Here is a 23,752-nt window from a genome sequence, read left to right on the forward strand (position 1 = left end):
GCCCAAGCTCCTTGGGGCGAGGGGCCAGACTTCCATAGCCCTTGGCTTCACTATGGAAGCAGCCATTCTTGAGGGGCATTGGCAGAGACAAACTGGACCTCCAGCTCTGCCATGGGCATTGCTGGGCATCTGCTATGTGGCCACCACCATGTTAGGTGTGAGGGCGAAGCCGTGATGCCGCTCCCCTCAGGACACCTACTGGGCAGTGCTTGGGATGACTCACCCTTGTCCACGGTTTGAACTTCCTTTCCCTCCCCAACTTTGCTTACCGTCATCAGTCATCCACCTCTCCAACTGCTAAGTGCAATTGGAGTGACTCTCCTCCCAGTCCCAAGATAAGGCCCTCACCTGCCCACCTCCCCATCAGCTGCCCGGTAGTCCGCGGGGGCGGGGTGCAGCAGAGGATGAGACTCAGGCCAGTTCCTTCTGGAACCTCAAAGCCTGGTATATTCTTATTCTCTCATCATTGCAGAGAGCAGCAGCAGGAATCCACCTGCTTTTAGTAGAGGAGAAACAGAGATGTGTGAGTGGAACCCCAGTTTTTGGAACCCCAGTCTGGTTCCTTTCTCCACTCTAGCCTCAGACCTGGAACCCGGAAGTTACTCTTCCTCATCATCTTCGAGGACACCTCCCTGCTGCCTTGGTCTTACCCCTCTCCATCACAATCTTCCCTGTCCTGAGGAGCCACGGGAACCTTGCGGAAAGGGGAAGGTGGTGAAGGGAGCGGAGAGGTAGAAAAGGTTGTGACCAGGCACTGACGTGAGGACTTCTGACTTCCCTTTCCTCGATTCAAGCCGATGAGGGGAAAATGGTGGTGTCACAACAGTCTCCTCGGTCCGAGCCCTCAGGTTCAGCCTGTCCTTGTCTGCTCTCTGGGCCTTGCCCCTCCTGGTCCCCAGCCCCTCTCCTCTGGCTGCAGGACGAAGCTGGCTCTATTGTGGACGAGCTCAATCAGCTCCTCCCCACCCCGCCACCCCCCAACAGCCCACACTGGAGTTTCTCCTGGCCCAGTGCATTTCCACCCTGAGCTGTTTATGTCTTATCTATACATACCCTTGGGCCCCAGGGTTAGGAGTCAGAATGGGTGTCAGAGAAGAAAGGCTTTAGGTTGCCTTCTTTTCCTTATTGAGGAGGTTGGCAGGTGACGTGACTTGCCCAAGCTCCTAATTCTTACAGAACCAGCCAGATCTCCTGCTATGGCCCATCCTGTCTCCCTGTGAGACATGGAGTCAGATGACAGGGCTGGGGCTAGAACCCAAGTCACCCAGACTTGGAGTCCGGTGTCCTTTCCATCACTCTGCTGCTGTGGGGTGTGTGTGTGGGGGGGGGGGAGACATGGCAGGGGAGAGGGGTCTGTGCTCTTTCCTCTTCATCTGTTGCTCCACAAGCCCTAACAGCCAGTTCCATCATCCCCTAGTTCACCCCTCTCCTATTTCTCCATCTCTGCCATTCCCTCCCTCACCATTATTTCTTCTTCCCCTGGAGGGGTCATGGCCACATTCTCACCTCCTCCATGAGACTAGCCTTTCCTATTCCTACCAGCACCCACCTCTCACCATCTTTTTGAGACAGAATTTTATTGAACAATTTAATACCACATTTTTCAAAATTTAAAGTAAATACACATTTATCCTAAACAATGAAAGAAACTCTCTTTTTGTGTCAGGCTATGTACAATGGCTTTGACAGTTGGCACAGACTATTAAAAATTCCTTGTAACATTAAGATAGGACATTAAAGTTGTTGTTAATTGGGAATACTGCTCATTGTGCAACTCCTAACATTGCTACCACTTATTGAATGCTTAATATATGGTAAACACTTCTTTTTTCAGAAGCTGGAAAATGGGGTGACATCAGCCAGGGGTGGGGGGCATCTGAGCTCCATTTTCACCTACAGATGCCCCACCCTTGGGATCAAAGAGGGGAGGCCAGGGAGAGCCAGGGAGGCTGGAGTCCAAGAGGTGGGGTCAGATCATAGATTCAGGGGAGAAGGGGCCAGAAGCTCTGATTCCAAGTCACAAAGACCTCTCCGGTCTCCCTGCATTTAGCAACCTCAGCGGCTGGGGGATCTCAGGCCTTAGCTGGGTATTATGAAAGTCATTGTGCCCAGAGGCTATGTGGGTGAATGTTGTGGGGCCCTTGCTGTGGGACTCATCTGGGATATATCCTGCACAAAGCGGGGTGGTGTGAAATACCCAGAGTGTGGTGTCTGACTCAAGGGGACAGATAGAAAAGCGGTAATGTTGTCTATAATAGCAAAACAGGCCCTTGGACTGAAGTTGGGGCTCAGAGGTTTCAGCTGGCTGTGCAGAGAACATGCCTTGTGTGTCTCCAGGCCTCAGTTTTCTTACCTATAAAACAGAGGGCCGTGGTAGATTATGTCTAAGGTCAATTTGGATTTATATATCAGAATATTTGGGAGAGGGGCACTGAGAACGTACTGGTAAAACGCGATCGAGATATCTGTAATTTCCAAAGCAGTTTCACAGGTATGATCTCATTTATCCTCATGACATCATTTTCCTCGTGTAGGTGGGCCAGGCAATGTTACTGTCACTTGGTAAATGAGGCTCGGTGGAGGCTTTGCCTCGGGTCCCCAATTTTTTGTGGCAGAGCCACGATCAGCAGCTGGGGCCCCCCGCCAGGCAGAGTGGATGAGCCCCGGAGTGGGTGGAGGGTGTCAGGGCCCCAGGCAGGGCAGAAAACTAGGGTGAGGGTTCACTCGGAGTCTGGATTGGAGGGATAAATACCCAAGAAAGTGGGAGATCAGGATGTCAGTGGAGAACTCTGGGGCAAGGAAAGAGCTACTAAGGAACACTGAGTGCCTGTCATGGATCAGACCCTCAACCTGTCCTGTCTCAGTAAACCTTTACAGCCACCCCCTGAGCTAGGTTCTCTCCCTGTGGCAAGTTGGAAAACAGACTCACAGGGTGTAGGTTGCTGGTCCAGGACCAGCCAGCTAAAAAATAGAGCCTTCTGAACTGGAACCCAGTGAATTTGACTCCAGAGCCCCGAGTCGGTTTATTGCTGTTCACGTGAGAAAGGTCGGGTGACTGGGTGAGTGAGGAGGGGAGGGGCTTGGGCACCTCGGCGTCGGCTCGGGAGGGGTCGGATTGGTGGGTTGGGGGCCGGGGGCCGCCAGATCCGGGACTCGGGCGCCTCTGACTGAGCTCCAAAGGGTTACAGCCCTTCGCCCCCTCCTCCCGCCTCCTCCCCTCTCCGCCCCCAGGCTCTTCCTGTCCCGCAGTTGCAACACCCCATCTGCCACTCTCCCTGCCCTCCCACCTCCTCGCTCGTCTCGGCTTTAATTTTCTCCCAGTTCGCAGGACTCGGGCTCCAGCTCTGGCCTTTGGGGTTGGAGGACCCGGCCCGGGACCGAGCCGTGATCTTCACCCCGGTCTCCACCTCAGCTCCCCTGCCCGCGGCCCCGGGCTCCTCTCGGGACCTGCCGGGCCCGCGCATCCCGGACTCCGCCGCCGCCGCCGCCACTGCCTGAGCCCTGATGGGGGAGTGAGAGGCCACAGCTGGCCGGACATGGGCCTCCCCACCGTGCCTGGCCTCCTGCTGCCACTGGTGAGCCCCGCGACCAGGGCCCAGTGGGCTGGGGGAGGGGAGGAGGGCGCCGCCCGGCAGGAGTGGGCCCTCGCCCAGGGCCCCCCACCCCCCCGCCCCGGCCTCGGGCCAGCGTGGCCCCACTTCAAACGCGGCCAGACGTTCGGGTTCCCCATTCGGCCGCCGGCCCTGAGTCGGAGGCCAGGGGGACAGTGAAAGAGAAGCCGAGGACAGCCAAAGAAGTTTGCTGGGGCCAGGAGGTGGCCGGGAATGTGGGGGCAGGTGATCCCCGAGGGTGGGGCAGATTCGGGAGAGTAAGGAAAGGGGTGGAAGAAGGACATTCAGGCCTCGGAGTCCCGATGATTCAGAGTTCTGTCCATCGGTGGGCTGGCCAGCCTGTTGGGGGGGGGCTGGGAGAGGGGGGGCTGCCGGTGGGCCTGGGCTGAACAAACCCTGGCAGAGGGTAGGAGTTGGATGCTAGTGAAGGGGGAAACTGAGTCCGGGAAGGGACATGGGTTGGTGGGTAAGTTTGGGATGCTGTGTGTGTGTGTGTGTGTGTGTGTGCCTGTGTGGAGGGGGGTATTTGGGAGTAGAGTGGGAACTGGGTAGGGGCAGGGCAACCCCATGGAGAGCATCCCCAGTGCCCTCCCCAGGGCCAGGACGCCCACCTGGAGGCATTTCTCACCCTCTGCCTCTGGCTCTGCTTCTAGATGGGTGGCTTCTGTTGGACAACCAGCACCACCCCCACCTGGTGCCTTGTTCCCATCCCTGTGCCAGCCTTCCAGCCCCCTTCCCACAGGCCTAAACAACAATGTCTTGGTTTCTTCTTTTACAGCTCGGTTTGGGGAAGTTAGTAGAAAGTTGTTTTCGTCACTGGAAAATGTCCCTTTCTTGTGCCTCAGCCTCGTTTCAATGTATCCTTGATCTCCCTGCCTGTCCTGGAGTCACCCTGTGCCGTACTCTGAGCCCCTCTCTCCCACCTACTGGGGTGGATTTTCCCGGCCTGCGCTGGCCGGCTTCTTCTACGTCTCTGCCCTTTCCCGGCCTACATGCCCCCACTGTCCTCTCCTCTGGGTCTTGTGCTGTCTCTCCTAAGCATTCCTTCCTTTTCTGTCAGTTTCCCCACGATGGTCTCCTTTTTTGAAACTTTTCCTCTAGTGAATCATGGAACACTACATCAAAAACTAATGATGTACTACATGGTGGCTAACTGAACGTAATTAAAAATAAATAAATAAACAAATAAAAAAGAAGAAAAGAAACTTTTTCTCCCTGGTTCCTCCCTCTCCCTCTCTTCTCTGCTGGAGTCCACATTGCCAGACCCTGCTTCCCCAGGCAGCACCTCTCTCCATCTAGGCCTCACTGCCCCACCTCCTGTCTCCCCAGCCCCTTCTCTTGACTCCTCTCAAGGCTGTCCTTCTCCCAGGTGCCTGGTCTTCCTTCTTTTCTCTCTTTAGGGGTAGATCGCTTAGATTCAAATCCTGGCTCCCTCACCGACTAGCTGCCTGAACTTGGGCAGGCTACAGAACCTTCCATGTCTTAGTTTCTTTATCTCTAAAACGTCTGTAATAAACACAACCTCATAATGTCGTTTTGAAGATTAAATAGATTGATATACAGTTGACCCTTGAACAACACGGGTTTGAACCACGCAGGTCCACTTATGTGCAGATTTTTTCCATTAAATACAGTACTGTCAATGTATTTTCTTTTTATGATTTTCTTAATAACATTTTCATTTCTCTGGCCTACTTGATTGTAAGAATCTGGTATATACTCCCCATAACATACAAAATGTGTGTTAATCAATTGTTTCTGCTATTGGTAAGACTTCCAGTAACAGTAGGCTATGAGTAGTTACGTTTTGGGGGATTCAAAGTTATACATGGATTTTTCATTAAGTGGGGGGCTGGCGCTCCTAATCTCTGCGTTGTTCAAGGGTCAACTGTGGGTTAAGTATTCAACTTAGCAAGTGCTGGGTCTGTGCTAGACATTATTTTAAGTGCTGGGATGACAGCAGTGAACAAAATCGCTGCCCCCATGGAGTCTACAGTCTAGTAGAGAAATAAAGTATAGCATATAGAAAGCACTCAATAAATGTTCGGTTTGTCTTGTTAGTATTAGTAGTATTGGTAGTAATTGCTTGGTGGCTACTGTGTTTGGAAAACAGAGGGTATGGGTAGTCTGAACAGATAGAGGAAAGTGCCTGGGGGCTGGGGTGGAGCATCCAGCCCCTGTGGGAGTGTGACTGGGAAGGGACCCGAGCTCATCCTGGAGCCTGAAGGGAAACAGAAGGTTTTCGAGGTGTCTGAGCTTTTCAATTGCTCACCGTTGTTCAGTGGGCAGTACCGAGCACAGGAGTATGCTGTGTGTCGGGGGGGGGTGGGTGGATAGTGGGGAAGAATACTGGAGAGACTGACAAACCTCGTAGGATTTTGCTGTTCTCAGAGAGCTTACAGTCTGGGAGCCAAGACAGCCTGCAGCAAAAAAATGGTTTCAGAACAGTCCGGGGCGGCGGGCGGAGAATACCCACAAAAGCATTTCGATGTAGTGTCCTAGAACACCGATGCGAGGCAGAACCAGGGAAGGGAATGAGCATCATCCAGCTGCCTCAACTCTGGCTTCAGTGCTCCAGGAGCACCCCCTGCCTAGACCGAAGAGCCTGCAAGGGACTGTCTCTGACCCAGCTGAGAACTGGACAGCATGAGCAGTGTATTCGCTGTAGACCCCTAGCAGCCGAATGGGACCTGGTGCCTAGATGGTGCTCCCTAACTCTTTGTTGCCTGAATCAAGGAACAGGCATTGGTCAGATGGAATGAGGAAGGGAAAACCTCATAGAAAAGTGGATTTGGGGCTGAGATTCGAAGTCACTCACTGGCAGTGTGGCTAGAAAGAAGGGAGACTGGTTGGAGGGAGAGTAGGGGAAGGGAGAGGTGGGATTTTGTGTTGGGGGTGGTGGTGGCAGGAAGCAGACAGAACACCTTGGCTGGAGTGGAAGGAGCATGTTGAGGAACAAGAAGAAATGAGAATGAGAACATTAGAGGGAGTGGGGGAGGGGATGAAGAGAGAATCTTGAATGTGGTCCCAGGTGGAGGAATTCATTCATTCATTCATTCATTCATTCATTCAGAAACAGTTCTCTGAGGGCCCATGGCGCCTGCGAACGTGTTCAGAATAGCAGTGAGGGACCTCTGCAAGTACTCGTTCAGGGAAAGAGTGACCTGTGGAAATGATGTTCCAGGTCAGGTTCTGGAGAAGATGATTCCCACACATGTGGCTACGAGCTGAAGTGGGAACACAGATAAAGAAGTGAGTAGGATGGATCGGAGCAGGAAAGAGGCTGGTGGCTGGGCAGTCAGCTGGAAGACAGTTGCAATAATCCAAATGCGAGGCAACCCATGGGTATGGACAAGACTGAGAGATCACTGAAGAAGGACTGGCAAGATGAACCGACAGACCCAGTGGCCGCAGGATCGGGACAGGGAGGCCTCGAGGAGAGAAGGGTAGCAGAGCTCTGGGCACTGGTGCTGAGAAGTTGGTGGTGTGACATTTGTCTAGACCAGGAGATGGATCTGTTGAGTGTGGGGCATGTTAAGGGTTCTGGAACAGCCAGATGAAGTGCACACCTAACAGGCTAGAGCAGGGCTTCTCCAACTCTTATCTGCCTTTATATCATTCGTATGGGCTGCATTCAGTCACCAGTGATGCTCAAAAGGAGAAGAACACTCATCAGACTCTCCAGTGGGGGAGTGTGTGTGTGTGTGTGTGTGTGTGTGTGTGTGTGTGTGTGAAGGAGTGGGCATGGTTTGAGAACTCTCTCCTGGAGATAAGTGTGTTCTTACAAGGGGGCACTGACTCTCTACTTCCCTCTCTGGGAAGCATTGGCTTCAACTGGAGTGGAGCTCAGATGAGTTGTTAGATAGGCCAATCAGTCCTATACTTATTTTTGCTCTTCTCATTTTGGGGGCTGAGAAGATACCCAGGAGGATAAGACACTATCTCTGACCACACACGCTCTCTGATTGCTCATCTCATAGAGTTTATGGTCTGTTTGGGGAGATCATATCTACTCACCCAGGATAATTATATTATAATAAGAGCCCAAAGTAGATATAGTTAATTCATGGTATTGAGGTTCACAGGGGGCTGAGCATCTAATGAGCTTGAGCGGAGGAAGTGGCGTTAATGGAGGGCTTCAGGGGAGGGAGGTGGGATCGTGACTGAGCTCTTGGAGGAGAAGCTGTCGTAAGCTCCCCAAAGATTTTGACATTCATAGAACAAACACGTTTTAATTTAATGAACAAATTAATGCAGGGGAAGGGCACAGCGAAGGTCGTGAGGTGCTGGGTCAGGGTTAGACCACAGGGTCGCTCTCTCCGCTTCTCTAGCTTCTCCGCCCCCTTTGCAGCCCCAGCACAGGAAGTCACACTTTAAAGTCTCCCCAGGCGGAAGTTGTGGGGGAGTTGGAGGGGTGCTGGCCACCCCCTCAACTATCTCTCCACAGGCACCTCCCAGCTTCCTGCCTTTCCCCTGCTCCAGATGACAGGTGCAGGCTGGCTAGGGTCTTGGGGCACAGAGCTTGCTCACCTCCTAATTTAGCTGCAAGATATACCTGCTGAGGTCCTGCCTCCCTGGAGCCAGCTGGTGCCAGCAAACGGTACCCACTGGTGGGGGCCTGAGGCCCTGGCTACTAGGGTCAGAGAGGGCTGGCTGGGGCGCTGCCGGGGGCTATGAGAACCCTGGGAAATAGGGGCTGGCTGTGTTACATCTCTTCTCGCCCGCCTGCTTCCTCACTCCTGGACGTGGGCGTTCAGGGCTCTGGAATGTTTCCTGTGCTGCCAGTGGACTTGGCGGGGGGGGGGGGTGGGGGGGGGGGGGGGGGAGCTGTGGAGACTCAGAACTGGCCTTATTTCCTAAGGGTTGTTTGGGGACCTCAGGGAGGTCCCCAACCTCACCCCCACTGGCCAGAACCAGCCAAGCTGTGGGAATGCAGTGAACCCCGGGTGGGAGGGCGGCCTTGGTTTGCTTTCTTTTGGAACTGGGGAGTGTCAGGGGGCTCCTGTGAGAACCCAGGGAAAAGGCCTGTGGGCTGGGGACTGGTTGAATGGGGAGGAGGAGCCAGGGCGGGGCCCGGTCTAAAGGAAGGATGCTGAGGGGCGGGAAGGAGCTGAGGGGCCCCTCAGGGAGGGGTGGGTAGTGACCCGATGGGAGGAAGCCAGGGCTTGAGGAGACTTCCCTTTGGGATGGAATGGGAGAGGGAGCCATTTCCCGAAATCTGTGGGCCAAGTGGGACCAGGGTCCTCTGCCTGGCTCTTTTGAGGAGGAGGGGGAGGGTCAGGGGGAGGCGGAGGAAGCGCACTCCTAGTGGGGATTGGAGGGAGAGCCTGGCCCACAGGAGGAAGGGCTCACATGGGGTCTTAAGGGCTGGCTGGTCCCTCAGTCTTTGTGCTGAGTCATGACCCTTGAGGAGCTGGGGAAGCTGCTGGTTCTCTCTCCCTTCCCCTAGATGCCCTCCCTCCCTGGCCTGAGTCACTGGGCGGAGTTGCTGGGAAAAGATTTCCCTTTCCCGGATCTGACTTAACCCCAAAAGTGCTGGCGAGGGAGGGAGACACTAGGCTTGAGAAAGCCTCTCTCCCTCCCTCGCTCGCTCCCCCGGGAAGCTTATACCTCACAGGCCCGTGGGCCCTGAAAAGCTCCCTACCAAGGCTGTCTCGGAACTGGAGCCCCTAGTTTTTCTCCCTGACTCTGTCTCTGCTGGTTGGCTTTGCTCCTGGGGGTGGGGGGTAGGCGGGCCCGCGTGGAATTTCAAGTGCCAGTAACCTTAGTAACCTTAGGCGCCGGCAGCTCTTCTTCAGGGAAAGGAACCACACTTTCAGGATTGGGAAGTTCTTCCCATAACCACCCCAAACTCTTCCTGGTGCGCTGGATGCCCCAGTCTTGTTCAGGGGAGATAACAGTTCTGGAGTGGGCCAAGGAGGGTGCTGCCCTCCGAGTAGGGGAGCCCAGCCCTGTGGGGGGTGGGGGTGGGGGTGGGGGGGGTGTTGCGGCTGTGTTTCTCAGGGTGGCTTCTGTTTGAGGCTGAGGCTCCAGCATCCCCCAGAGGGTGCCTCAGAGCATCACATGCCCACCTGCCCACCTGCCCACCTGCCCGCCTACTGGGCTGCGGGCTGCGATGCCCTCCTGTCCCAGACTGGGGTTTCTGTGATCTGTTGCTCCCCAGTGTTTAACACACTTTGAGGACATCCTCTTATCTTTACATAAAGTGGCGCTTAGAGCAGAGGGAAAACCAAATCAAGACCCAGGGAAAGCTGGAACGAAGTTGACACGAGATCAGTGGGCCAAGGCTGGGTTGGAGCTTGACACTGACTCCTGGCTTTGCTGTCCCTGGCTCTGAAGCCAGAACTGAGCAGGTGATTCAGTTGCCCTGGGCTTGCCCCGAGTCCGTAAAACATGCCTCCCAGCATGCCCTGGTGTGCAGATGGCTGCAGGACTCCCTGAGCCACCCTCAGCTCTAGACTTGATGGTCCTTTGAGCCGGACACCAGCCTCTGGCCAGCTCTATTGCGTGTAACCTACATGCATTTGTCCACTCCTGCCTGCCCCTAAACTTCGTCAATCACCAACCTCTTTCCTGACCCACAACTTTCCCTTTTACTCCCCTCCCCATTTGCCCTGGCCAGCCTGGGGCCTTTGTGCAGATTTGGTGGTAGAAGGGGATATGGCCTGGAGTCTGAGGGCACAATCCTAAGTGAGGTTCTGATAGAGATTTATAAAGAAATTCTTCCTTTTGCTTCTGCCCACTCCCCAGGAATGGTGCCCACAGAAACATCACTTACTTCCACACCAATCCGATTTTATAAAAAACCTTTTTGCTGGTATAACACAATCCAGGAAAGTGCACAGATCCTAACTGTTCACCTCTGTGACTGTTCACAAAGTGAATACACTACGAACATAGCACCGGATGGAGAAACACCACCCCAATCCTTAGGGCTCCTTGTTGGAAGGAAGGGCCATAATTGAGGTAACCTGCCAGTTCTCAATCAAAAAAACATTTCTTAAACACCTGTCCCGCCTCCAGCACTGTTAGCTGCTATGGGGAAAGAAGGATAAAATAGAGCTCAGGCTTGGGGTCTACTAGCCTTGACTTGGAGGGACAAAAATTAGTCCCTAGTTGTTCTAGGGAAGAATTAAGCACTGGATCACATGGGGCCAGCTGTCTAAGCTTAGAGAAAGAACGAGTGTGAGCGGGAGTCGCCTGGCCTGGGGAGAATGTTCCACTGAGGAAGGACTTGAGCTGGGAAGGCTTTGGACTTGCTACCTCTAAGGCTCCCACCCACCCTCTCCTGATGGGATCTCCTTTGTCTGATTCTTCCCCAGGTGCTCCTGGCTCTGTTGGTGGAAATATACCCCTTAAGGGTTACGGCACTGGTCCCTCACCTCAGGGACCGGGAGAAGAGAGCTATTCTGTGTCCCCAAGGAAAATATATTCACCCTCGAGATAATTCCATTTGCTGTACAAAGTGTCACAAAGGTAGAAGAATGCGGTTACAGCAAACCTGCTCAGTTATGGGGTCCTGCTTCTTCCTTTGCCTTTTCCAGAGGTTCTAGAACCTAGGGGTCTCTCACCTCCAGTCTCCTAACTTTGCTGCCTCTCCTGGGCTGGGATTTTCTCCCTTCTTTCCTCTGTTAGAGACTTGGGGAGGAGGGTGGCCCTGGCTGTTCCTCTCTAGCATGGGTCTCCTTCCTTGAGCTCTACCCTGCCACCCCATCACAGGGACCTACCTGTACAATGACTGTCCCGGCCCAGGGCTGGACACGGACTGCAGGGAATGTGAAAATGGCACCTTCACAGCTTCTGAGAACCACCTCAGACAGTGCCTCAGCTGCTCCAAATGCCGAAAAGGTGAGTCTCAGGAGGCGCAAGGGCTCTAAACAGAGCGCCAGGTGGCTCGGTTTAGAGCAGTGTGCGTGCCTGTGACCCCGAGGGTGGACAGATCTCTGCTGGTGGGTGTGGGCGGGAATGCGCGTGCATGGGTGAGTGCATGGGTGGGGACCTGTGTGCAGAGAAAAAACACACACACTGCAGTGGGGCAGGGGCTCACACCCCATCTCCTCCCCTGTCCAGAAATGAACCAAGTGGAGATTTCTCCTTGCACCGTGTACCGGGACACTGTGTGCGGCTGCCGGGAGAACCAGTACCGGCATTACTGGAGTGAAACCCTTTTCCAGTGTGTGAACTGCAGCCTCTGCCCCAATGGCACGGTGCAGATCTCCTGTGAGCATGGCTCTCCCGACCCCGGCCCCCCTCCCTGCCCCAGGGTGGCCCTGGCTCAGGAGGAAGCTCTCCGCCTCTGTGCCCCCCGCTCCCTGATGCAACACTTCCCCTCCTTCCCACTCCCGAAGTCTGTGGGACCACCTCCACTCTCCTGCCCCTCCTGGCTTTCCCTGTGATCCTCGGGGTGCAGGGCGGTCCTTCCCTAGCTGTGCTGCATCTCTCCCCACAGGCAAGGAGAGACAGAACACCGTGTGCACCTGCCACGCGGGTTTCTTTCTAAGAGAGAATGAATGCGTCTCTTGTGTTCAGTGAGTATCTCTGCCAGCTGCTGGGCACTGGATCGGGTGGGGAGGGGGCTTGGGGTGGGGTGCGGTGGCTGCCGGTGAGAGCCACCAGCAGGGCAAGGGAGACACCCCAGGATGCTCTGGCTCTTACTGGCTGTTTGAGTGGTTGATACTTAGTGTCAAAACACCAGATAGTCCTTCCTCCCACACTCCCTCCCCACCCCGGGGGGACTTGCTCCTAAAATCTGAAGAAGTCTTTGGCAATAGAGGCTCATACTTCATGGACTTGCAGTTCTTTTAATTCAGACATTTGGATTGTGGGGTGACAGGGTCTACTACAGTTCGTCGATTCTAGGACGTGCATTTTCACATCTCTGAAATCAGACTGCATCTAACAATTGATGATGTATCATGATTTAACTGGCAGCTCCGTGTGTGTGTGTGTGTGTGTGTGTGTGTGTGTGTGTATGTGTGCGTGTGTATGTAGTATGTAAATAATGGTGCTTCTTACTTTTGATGGCATCTTTGCTGCAGTATGGTATTTCTTCCCCAGTCTCTGTTCAGGCCTCCTCTTTTGGCTCCACGGAGCCTGGTCTTGCACACTCGCTTGCAAAGAAGGAACTCTGAGGGCTCTAAAGTTCAACTGACCTGGGTTTAAATCTCAGCCAGGCCACTTGGGCTGTGTGACCTTAGGCAAGTTATTTAACATCTCGGAGCCTTAGTTTTTTCACCTTTAAAGTAAGGCCAAGGACATCCACTTGGCAAGTTGTATAGCTACAAAGTGTCTTACACAGAACTATTTTTCTTTTTCTACTAAGTCCGCTCTGCTGCTTCAAAGAGCTTTCACACTCATTCCATGAGGTTCTCACCATGAGCTTGTGAGGTGGGCAAAAGTGCCTCTTCCTGCTTTCAGATTCCTGCTGAGCATTCACCTTCCCTGAGTTCCTTCTAGCCCCCCATGGGGTTCTCATCACTCATGCTGCCAGTGACAACTCCCAATGGGGGGGAAGATGTGCTTGTTCTAGAGTGCTCTCTGGCTGCCCCCAACAATATGTATTTTAAAATTTTTTCACATGCATGTTTGACCCCTCTCTCAAAGTCAGGGATTGTCACTAGCAGCGTTATCTCAAGAAAAAGCTCTCCAGCCTCTCTTTACAATGGGATTCTCGTCAGTAAAACGATTCAGTGACCATTACCATTTACTGAGCACTTACTATATGTCAGGCAGACTGATCTCACTTAACTCCTCAATTCTGGCAGGTGGGTAAGAGCCTTATTTTGTGGATGGGCCAACTGAGGCTTACAGGTTAAATGACTTGCTTGGATTTCACGCTGCTAGCCAATGAATGGGCTGGAATTCATGCCCCGTCTCTCACCGCTTTTAATTTTTTTCTACACAGCCTCCTCAAGACCAGTTCTAAAATTAATTGATTTTGTGATTAACTGGCGTTTCATTCCTCTGCATCAGGAAAAGTTTAATTTCCCAGGAGAGGTTTAATTTCCATTATATCAAGAGAGAGCTAAAATATTCGTAAAGCAAAGAGTTTGCAATGAGGTGGAGTTTTTTTTTTCTTTTTCTTTGAGCCCCCCCGCCCCGCCCTGTCTTCTTCTTATGGGAGGGCCCCTATTCACCTGTGCTATCTCTTCTTTTAGCTGTAAGAAAAACACAGAGTGCACAAAGTGGTGTCTACCCCCTGTGGAAACGGTTAAGGTCCCTCAGGACCCAGGTGAGGACAAATCACCCAGTTCCCATGCTCACCTGCCCCGTTCTAATCCTTGCCCCTCCACCTACCCAGCCAGCCCTGCTGCCTCCTGCTATATCCCCTCCCCAGACCACAGTCTGCCTTGTCTCCAGGTACCACAGTGCTGTTGCCCCTGGTGATCTTCTTTGGCATTTGCGTTTTATCCTTCATCGGTGTAATGTGCCGCTACCAACGGCAGAAGCCCAGGTTCTTCTCCATTGGTGAGTGATTGGGGCCTTTGGGAGGGGAAAGCATGCTGGCGGGGATGTGGGAGGAGGGTGAGTGGGCAAGATGGACCAGCACGGAGGGAAATGAGGAGTGTGCCCTTCGTTTGCTGCCGAGAACCCTGTCGGCAGGAGGCGGCCCTGATGGCTTGTGAGAGGTCATGCTACATCAGTAGTTCTCTTGTCCCCGGGGCCACTTTGGCCCTGAAGCATGTCACCACAAGTCCCCACGGCCAGCCCCAGTATGGGTGCCAGGGCTGAGAGAGGAAGTGAAATTTGTGACGCTTTGTTTCTTTTTTCTCAGTTTGTGGGAAATCGACACCTACAAAGGAGGTAAGATGAAAGTAGGAACCTACCCCCAGTCTTCCCTGATGGTCCATTATAATCTTGTGATACCCAAATGACCCTCGGCCACCCCTAACTCCCTCTAGTCCCAACCCCCTTCCAGAGTAAAGAGGTTTGGGGCTGTTTTTCCTCTCCTCTGCTAATGCTGTGCCTTCTCTATTTTAGGGGGAGCCTGAGACCCTGGCCTCGGTGGCAGGTTTCAGTCCCACCACGAACTTCAGTCCCATCCCCAACCCCACCTTCAGCCCCAGGTCCGTCTTCACCCCTAGTGACTGGTCTAAGTTCAGGGCTGCATCAGTCTCTGGAGAGATGGCCTCACCCTACCAGGAGGCCGGCCCCCTCCTCACTGCGGCTCCAGCCTCCACCCCCATCCCCACCCCTGCTCAGAAGTCGGAGGACAGCACCCACACTCAGTGCCCAGAAGGTGAGTTCCTGGACGGAGCAGGTGGGCAGGGCTCCTAAAGGGCGCGTGCGCCGACGGGGAGTGGGCGGGGGGGGGGGGGCGGCAGGGGGGCGGGCCGGGGCGCCGCCGCCGCCGCCGCCGCCGCCGCCGCTGGAAGCTCACCGCCGGCTTCCCCGCAGCCGACCCAGCGGATCCGGCGACTCTGTATGCCGTGGTGGACGGCGTGCCCCCGTCGCGCTGGAAGGAGTTCGTACGGCGTCTGGGGCTGAGCGAGCACGAGATCGAGCGGCTGGAGCTGCAGAACGGGCGCTGCCTGCGGGAGGCGCACTACAGCATGCTGGCGGCCTGGCGGCGGCGTACGCCGCGACGCGAGGCCACGCTGGAGCTGCTGGGCCGAGTGCTCCGCGACATGGAACTGCTCGGCTGCCTGGAGGACATCGAGGAGGCGCTGTGTGCCCCCGCCTCCCTCTCGCCGGCGCCCCGCCTCCTGCGATGAGGCCACGCCCCGCCCCGGCAGGGGCCTGCCCTGAGGACCAATGCCTCCTGGCGGGGCTGCCCGGAAGGACGGTGCAAGATGCCCTTCGGACCCTTTTTTCTGGACGGGGGCCTTGGAACGGCAGGCATGGCTGTCAGCCACCTACTTGGTGCTACTCTCTCAGTGTACATAGATTTTCTCAGCTGCCGGAGCACTGCCAGAGGCTCAGCCTTGTGTGTGACAGGCGTCTGTGTGTGTGTGTGTGTGTGTGTGTGTGTGTGTGTGTGTGTGATCCTGAGAGTGGCTGGGTGTGCCAGGAGCCCAAGCTTGTGGCTGCAGAGATAGGGGGCGCCCCGCCTCACCGCCCATTTTGGGTTTGGAGAACCAAGCAAGGCAGCTTAGGGGCCTCTGGTTGGTCCCTGGGCCTTTTTCACAGTAGATAAGCAATCTTTGTATCAATTATGTTACACTAATAGAAACTGGGCACCCCTCTGCCCCCTGCTTGGACAAGCACAGAGTGAGCTGACCTGTCCGAAGGCAGGGGCGAGCACAGAACAATGGGGCCGCCAGCTGGAGCTGTGGACTTTTGTAAATACACTAAAACTCTGGAATTAAAGCTCTGCTCCTGGAGGGGGTGGTCCTTCTGAGTGGTGGGTGTGGGAGGTCCGGGCAGAGACCCGCTCCTGATGGGGTGGGAGGGGAAAGGCCCTGAGCTTGGGCCAGACATCCCACCACCATGATGCCAGTTGACAAAGGAGTAGCCTGTGTGCACGCCCCTCCCCCTCAGGTTCTCTTTCTTCCCATCCTCAACTAGCGATGGCCAGGCAGTCATTTTTATGCACGACTTTATGTGGGGCTCTGGTATGTCTATGCTACAAAAATGTACAGCACTTGATCCCAAAGCCCTCTGAGCAGGAGAGGCGGAGTGGCTTCTTAGTGGAAAGTGTGGTCCTTGAGGTAGAGTCCAGGGGTGGGGTGGTGACCAACACTCTCGGGGAGAGATTTCCTCTGGGAGAAATGCCAAAAGTCCTGAGTGCCCTTCACACCTCTCTGAAAAGAAAGGAGGTGGGTGTTAGGTCAAGTCAGATGTGGGGTGAAGAGCAAGGCTAAGTGCCCTTCCTTGCCATGGCCCCCCGCTCTGGTAGTGCCCTCCTTCTCTACTGACTCCGTCCCACCGACATCCTACTCTGGCACCTCCTCCCGCTCCATACGGGCCTTCTTTGCTCCCTCCCAGGCCACCTGCCCTTCAGCACTTACGATGTGGACAGGGGGGTGTCCAGCTGTAAGATGTAGGGCCCACGCATCCTCTGCAATTGGCCCCGGGTCAGCTTCCGAGGCTTGCTGTTCCCAGGCTCGGGGATGCCCTCGATCCTTTGGCTGGCCAGTTCTTCCCGGATCTCTCTCAGCATATCCTCAGCCCGCAGGGGGCGGGGGGAGAGGGTGCAGCTAGGTCCCAGGAAGAGGGACCCCTCCTCCTCATCCCCTGAGGACTCCCAGGGGCTTTCCCCAGCAGAGTCTGTGTGGGTCGGGGATGGGGGGAGCTGTCCCCGAAGTCGGGCCCGAAGCAAGGTTTCCGCTACCACATTCCCTCCCACTGAGGTCCCATCTTCTTCCTCAGACCAGGTTGGTGGATCTCCCCTGGGAAGGCTGCTTCCTCTTCGGATAACTTCCCTTGGCAGTTCAGGGGCACTTCGGCGTTGGGGAGCTTGGGGGTTAGGAGGCTGAGGGCGCAGAGGAACATCTCGGAGGTCCAGGGTGGAGAAGGTGAGGCGAGGGTCACGCCGAAGGGCCTGTGGGCGAAGACGGCTCACAATTGGGGGCCCCTTGGGGGAGCCTGGGATCAGGGTGCTGTAGCCAGAGTCCGAGGTATCATCTGGTACCAACAGAGAGTCTTCATCTGTGTCTTCTGTCACCACCAGGTCAGGGATGATGGTCGAGAACTCAGGAGTCCTACAAGTAATAGTAATAGTAAATGGTCAGAGTCCGGTGCTGAGGGGTCAAGTTCAAGTCCAGGAAGTCTCATCCCATCCAGAAACGGCCCCTCCTCCACACTTATTCGGTATCACTTTTACACCGTATGATTATTTTCTCATCTTGCTGGCTAGACTGTAGTAAGCTCCTCTAAGGCATTTTAGCCACAGCACTTGGTCCAGGACCTTGTATCAAGCAGGTGCTCAGGTATTTGCTGAAGGGTTCCTGAGCTCCCCTGAGGTTATCCCCCAGTGATGGATCTGTTTTCTCCTTAACCATGCTGCTGAACAGCTGTGTTACTGTGAATGAACCTTTTGCCCTCTCCGGGGATTTAGACTCAATGGATCCCTGCAGCTGGAACATTCTGCAAATCCATCCTGGTCTTCCCTCTCCATCCCTGGCCTGGGGAGCCTGCTCCTCTCAGGGACCTTTCGTCGCTTGCGTCTGTTTCCTTCACCCGGGCAACCGGAGACTGGCTAACCCCCTAGGCTGTCCCATGTGGCCCTTTGCAGGGCTGGTGCCAAACCTGTTCTACTCCAACCTATAGCCTGGGTTCCTTGATCTATTCCCAATGCCCCCCAAAACTGTGTTGACATTTCTCTGCCTTGTGGGTTCCTCTTCTCTCTCTCCCTGCCTGCAGCTCCCCTGCTTTGAGAGACTTGTGGTCCCTGTGGGTCTTACCTCCCTTCTGCGCTGCTCTGAGAGCCCTCCGGGGAAGGCGAGGAGGGCCTGGTGCCTGGGGACTCCTGGTCCTGGTCCCGATAGAGAGCCAGGAGCTCCCTCTTCTGTTGGACATACTCCTCTGCCTTCAGCTTTTGCAGGGTGACCTGGGATGGGCATACTTTCATTAAGAGCTCTCTCTCGCCTATTGAGACTTGCTGTATGCCAGACTGGTGCTAAGTGCTCTACAGACATTATTTCATTTAATCCTCAAAGATTCTGAATATATTATGAAGCCTATGAGGCAGATATTTGTTACTCCTACTTTACTACGGAAAAACTCAGGCTAAGTAACTGCCAAGGTCATGAAGCAAAAGAAAATGGGATGGAGCCAGGATCTGAACTCTTGAGCTGGCCCTGGGGGTGGGTGGGGTGAACAGAAGGCCCCTTTTCCTCTTTGCACAGGTCTTCCTGCTTCTCAAGCCCCCTTTGCAAGCCCTCTATCCAGTCTGTCCCCTCCTTCAGGAAGCCCTCCCTGATAGATGGTGATGGCAATGTAAATGTTCTGAAGGGTACTGGGCCTCAAGTTGCTCTTGCCACCAGGGTGGATAGGGTCAGGCTTTCTCCTCTGCTGTCCTTCAGAGATGAAAGCAAGACCATTGCGAGAGGAATAGAGAGAGGGTACACTATATTTTTTGTCTTCTTCCCTCAACATTTTCACACAGGTGCCCTGATAATCAAGTAGTGACACTTGAGAAGTGGCTTACAGGGCACCCCTCACATGCATGTGGTCATATGATACATACCATGACCCTGCGGGGTGGACAGCATGGATATTAGCCCATTTTACAGATGAGGAAACAAGACCTAGAAAGACAAAGGCTTTTGCTCAAGGTCCCATGGGACGAGAAGCAGAACTGGGACTGGGCCTTCTCTTTGGGTCCTGGTTCAGCAACTGCCCTGTTTTTGAAGGGCAGCCTTAAAGGACAACATTTGCTTAGGGAGGGGGAGGGAAGGCAGCAGAACCTGCAGAAAGGTTGAAGGCAGAGGCTGGGCAAAAGGGAGGTGCTGGTGGCAGCTGTGGGCAGCTCTGATATCAGTACTCGCTGGTATGGCCATATCATTGTTAAGATATTGGAGTGCTTGCATAACTGGTAAGCAAAGGGCTGCTATCTGAGCCTCCTGCCTCCCTTCCCTAGGACTACCCCATCCCTCAAGATCCAGCAGCTAGAGGGATAACATGGCACAGCAGCGGACCTCTAGGACACCCCCCACCCCCAAGATGCTCCACTCTGACTGGATGATGACACGCCATACTGATTGCTAAATATTTTGACTATCTCCCCAGCTTGAGGTATATGAACCAGCAACTCCTGGACACTTGGACCTTCCCAAAGCCTCTCCAGAAACACAGCCAGTAGCTGGGTCAGGATAAGAGACATGTTGGAAAACTGGATGAACAGGGATAGGAAAATGGCATCAGGTTTATATTGCAAGTTTCCTTTCTCTGGGTCTCCAGTCCCTCAGTCTCATGAGTGACAAAGCAGTGCAAAGATTCTTAGCAGTCTCATAAGACTAGTTAGTTGGCCAGAGCAAGGGATGATGGTGCCTGGGCGTAGGAAACCAACACACCAGGCCAGGTCCCATGACCCCCTCCCTCCTCTCCAATGTGGGATGGAACAAGAAATAAGGACGGTGGGCGGAGTCGTTCTTGGGGCCAGGGTGGAGCTGGAGCAGCCTGCTTGTCCGGCTGAGATGCCATGCCCTTGGCCCCATATGACCCAAGTTCAATTGAGTGTTTGGGAAGTCCAGGATAGGAATGGTGTGTGGAAGGAAAGAACTGGAAGGAAGGGGTGGGGTAATACAAGTATGTCCACTAAACGTGCCCCTGGCCCAACCGTAGGAAAAGGCAGGGAGGGAGGGGACTTCAGGCACCAGGGAATGGGGCTATTTGAGGTCTTCCCAGACACCCCAAAGCCTCTCCAGCAACCCTGGGAGGATCTTCTCAGCTTGGGTAAGAGGAGAGACAAGTTGGGAAGGGAAGAGAAAATTGGTGCCTGAGCCAAAATGTGACCCCTCCACAGAGCCAAGAAGAGGAAGGGAGGGCTCCCCCAGCAGGATTCTTCTTCCTTTGCTCTGGTGGAGAACACAGCCTTGACAGGAAACGCCTCTTCTTCCCGCTGCTGCCTCTGTGGTCGCTCCTCGATTCATCTGCTCCTCCCAAAGTTCCCCAAGTGAACTAACACGGATCTCTCAAGGTGCCCACGGACTCTGAACAGCAGCTGTGAGGCCTTTCCCCAGTCAGCTATACATAGCCCTGCCCTGGCGCCACTGACCACCACTGCCTTTTAATGGTGACAATAACAAACATTTATGGAGCGCCCATTAAGTGCTGGGCCTCGTGCCAAGCAGCAGCAATGATTGTCCCATCTCTCCTGCATGGTAGTGCTCACTATCACTGCAATTCCCCAGATGGTGACTGGGGTTGGAGAGATGACATAACTCCGGTAAGAACACAGATAACTGGTAAGAGCTGGGCTCTGGCTATTCCCTCAGCTGCCTGCTTCAGTCTCCCCTCCGGTCATTTTTGGACCTCTGTCTCTGACAGCTTTTTTTGTTCCCATCACTGGTTCCCTTTTCCTCTTCCCAGTCCCTAAGCAGGGGCATTTCCCAGGATTTAGTCTGTCTTCCTTGGAGAAGCTCATTTTTTCCCCTAAAAGTTTAAGCTCCCCAGGCTAGACCTGTGGGGAATAAATCTACACCTACATTTCTGTGAGGGGGAGAAAGCAACAGTCCCATCCCCGGGCAGTTGCTCTATCAAGGGGACCAACAGATATTCTATTGCTCCCATCAGTTTACAAAGACCGGTGGCAACAGAGAGCAGTTTTCTTTAAGAATTCAGTGTGAGACAATAGCAGGACAAACTAATTTCAGTTTCTTTGTTCTTTGTTTTGCTAAGCGAGGCCAGGGAGCTGGTGCACTGCTTGGTTACCTATCAGAAGTGACCTCCTTTCCCGTTAACCAGGAGTGAGACTTCTGAAGGTGAATTAGTTGGAATAAAATCCTAACAGTTTGTAGTGGTCCCCTGGGGGTCCTAAAGGGAGGTGGGAGGGGGTGTCATCTTGGGACTGGGAACCAGAGGAAGAAGAAAAAGTTCTGACAGTGGGGTGGTGAAGGAAAGGGGCTCCAGGAAGGGCCCCCCTCCTGCTGCCCTGGGGAGCCCTGTGGCTTGTTTAGGTATTCAAGGAAGTGGCAGTCCAGCAGGGCTGAAAGACACAAGATCTTGAGGTTCTGTCTTTCATTTATTCTTTTTTTTTTAAATGGCAAAATCCTCATATTTATTTTTTACTCTCCTAATTCATAGTTTTAAATACACAATTTAAACAGAGACTAAGCTCCAACTTCCCTTTTCTTAAATAAGCTCTCCACATTATGATATGGTATTATAGGAAAGATTGCAGGAAGAATGCTTAAAATTGTTTAAAGGACAAACTATTTTCACAAGTTCCAGAAGCCCTAATGACCTAATGTGCCAATGACAAATCATTATTTTCTATTCATTAAAGCAAGCGCTATGAGAACCACCAATTTGATTTAAACTGTAAAAATAATGAAGTTGCATTCTTTAGAAATAGTCTTTCCTTGTTCAAAATGCCCTTTTGGTAATTGAGGTATAATTGGCATATAACATTATATTAGTTTCAGGTGTACAGAGTAATGATCCACTATTGGTATATGTTACAAAATAATCACCTCGGTAAGTCCAGTTAACATCTATCACCATACACTTTACAAAAAAAAAATTTTTTTTTTCTCTTGTGGTAAGAACTTTTAAGATCTATTCCCTTAGCAACTTTCAGAGTTCATTCTTTGTCCCCACCTGCACCCCAGGGCTGTATTTCTATCCTTCCCAAAGCCCCTAAGATATCTCCACTCGGCTATTCCCCACTACATCATTTTCAAAGCGCTTCCGCTTAAAACTGAATAGTACCCTAGACCCACCCCTCCCAGGAAGCAACAACTAACCCAACAGGTTTCTCTCTTTGTAAGATTTTGTTTTACTCAGGGGTTCCATTGCCAAAGTGATCTTTCAAATCTTCCTAACCTGTGACCTGCATTGGGAGCATTTACCTAGAGCTGGGCAGTAGGCTGCCTGCTTAATTAGAATGACTTCCTTGACTCTTCCGCATGAGGCAAGGACTGTTATTATTTATGTGTGTGTGTGTGGGGGGGGGCACATAACTCACCCAAGGTCACCCAGCTAGGAAGAGGTAGAATGGGTGTCCGAACCAGTTCTTGCGTTCAGTATGGGCTCTTAACCACAGTCTCCCAAAGGCTCACCTGTCTCTTCTTTAGTTCCTTTCTCTATCTCCACCCCCACACATTTTTCCCCCTGTTTTGCAACATGTCCCTAAGAACATGACACTAAACCTCTGTATTTCACACCCGAACGAGTACAGTAAATCTCCTGCCACCGATCTCTGCCCCTTCCAGCCCACCTATCACCCTGCCAGCTGTCAATTCAAGATGAACACACTGATTTCACCATGGCATTCCCTTGCTCAAGAATCCATGGTGGCTCTCTCTTGCCAACCCATTCAATTCAACGTCATCCTGTCCACCCTCTTCTGTAGCTTTTGGGGATCCTGTAGAACCTGGCCTCTCATCACTTGCTCACATAAACCCTTTGCTCCTGACTTAGACAGACATGGTCCCTGTCCCCCAGATAATCCAACCCAACTGCTCCCTTGATTTTTTCTGCTCATGATCTTCCCTAGCCTTAAAAGGCCAATTTAAATCTCTATTCTTTGGTCATTCTGATTCTATGGTGGGTTGAATAGTGGCCCCAGAAAGATATGTCTAGGTCCTCACCCCCAGAACCTGTGATTGTGACCTTGTTTGGAAAAAGGGTCTTTGCAGATGTGCAAAGATCTTTAGTTAAGGATCTGAAGATGAGACCATCCTGGATTTAGGGTGGGCTCTAAGTCTAATGACTGGTGTCTGCATTAGAGACCCCGGTGGGAGATTTGGACACAGAGACATACAGAGAAGAAGGCCACATGAAGACAGAGACAGAGACTGGAGTGAGACAGTCACAAGCTGAGGAACCCCTGAAGCCACCAGAAGCCGGAAGACGCAAGGAAGGATTCTCTCCTAGAGTCTTGGAGAGGAAATGTGGGCTTGCTGACACTTTGATTTTCAACTTCTGGCTTCCAGAAATGTGAGAGAGTACATCTCTGTTGCTTTAAGCCATTAAATTTCTGGTAACTAGTACAGCTCCATTTGGATCCCTTGAATTCTTCTAGCTTTTATCACATAAATCTGCCCTGTTAAATACCTTCACTTGTTCCTCGTCATCTATAGGACAAAGTTCAAGTTCCTTAGCATAGATAGCATCCAGGAGTAGGCATGATCTGGTAGTACCTACCTCCCAGCCTCTGCCACTATACCTGACCTTGGACTTTATATCCTGGTAATATGAACTACTAGGCCAGTGCTTCTCTCAACACACATAATGTTTCATGTTTCCCACATTTGCACATTCTGCTTCTCCATTTGGAATACCCTTCTTTCCCATCCTTGTTCCCCTAATGAACTCCTAGATATCCCCACAAATGGTGCTCAGACAATAGCCGCCTGTGAAGGGGTCTCAGCATCCATCCCTCTGCACTGTCGCTTTCCCAACCAACCCACCAGACAGAATGAAAATCTCCCTTCTCGGTCATAGTTCCCTTCTGTGTACATGTTTTCTATTATTTGTATACTAACATGTCTAGCTAGGCTGCAGTGCATGTTCCCTGAGGGGAGGGATGGTGC

The 23,752-nt window shown here is 53.1% G+C and overlaps 2 protein-coding genes across 11 annotated transcripts in view; one reads left to right on the top strand and one right to left on the bottom strand.

Annotated features, from left to right (window-relative positions):
* The first annotated feature begins 3,096 nt into the window (after positions 1 to 3,096).
* On the top strand, positions 3,097 to 15,946 carry TNFRSF1A (TNF receptor superfamily member 1A). Its single transcript, XM_027593700.2, has 10 exons — positions 3,097 to 3,575; positions 10,934 to 11,087; positions 11,331 to 11,459; positions 11,682 to 11,831; positions 12,061 to 12,139; positions 13,769 to 13,842; positions 13,971 to 14,078; positions 14,386 to 14,414; positions 14,592 to 14,850; positions 15,009 to 15,946. The coding sequence occupies exons 1-10, from the start codon at positions 3,537 to 3,539 to the stop codon at positions 15,323 to 15,325; spliced, it is 1,338 nt and encodes a 445-aa protein (XP_027449501.2). The 5' UTR covers positions 3,097 to 3,536; the 3' UTR covers positions 15,326 to 15,946.
* Positions 15,947 to 16,142: 196 nt separating this feature from the next.
* PLEKHG6 (pleckstrin homology and RhoGEF domain containing G6) overlaps positions 16,143 to 23,752 on the bottom strand; it is a 30,764-nt gene continuing 23,154 nt past the window's right edge. For 9 of the 10 annotated variants that reach the window (XM_027593691.2, XM_027593699.2, XM_027593694.2 and 6 more), the window contains 3 exons: positions 17,957 to 18,102; positions 16,562 to 17,254; positions 16,143 to 16,354 (listed from right to left, as the gene is read on the bottom strand). In XM_027593691.2, coding sequence (XP_027449492.2) covers positions 16,345 to 16,354; positions 16,562 to 17,254; positions 17,957 to 18,102 — 849 coding nt within the window. In that variant the 3' untranslated portion in view covers positions 16,143 to 16,344. Of the gene's footprint in view, positions 16,355 to 16,561; positions 17,255 to 17,956; positions 18,103 to 23,752 lie in introns of those variants that run through there. The other variant, XM_035729243.1, reaches the window with a different exon arrangement.

The sequence above is a fragment of the Zalophus californianus genome, chromosome 9 (genome assembly GCF_009762305.2).
Source record: "Zalophus californianus isolate mZalCal1 chromosome 9, mZalCal1.pri.v2, whole genome shotgun sequence".
Classification (NCBI taxonomy): Eukaryota; Metazoa; Chordata; class Mammalia; order Carnivora; family Otariidae; genus Zalophus; species Zalophus californianus.

Coding starts and splice junctions, on each gene's coding strand:
- TNFRSF1A (XM_027593700.2), top strand. CDS start 3,537: ATGGGCCTCCCCACCGTGCCTGGCCTCCTGCTGCCACTG. Junction 12,140..13,768: donor GAATGCGTCTCTTGTGTTCA/GTGAGTATCTCT, acceptor CTCTTCTTTTAG/CTGTAAGAAAAACACAGAGT. Junction 14,415..14,591: donor AATCGACACCTACAAAGGAG/GTAAGATGAAAG, acceptor TCTCTATTTTAG/GGGGAGCCTGAGACCCTGGC.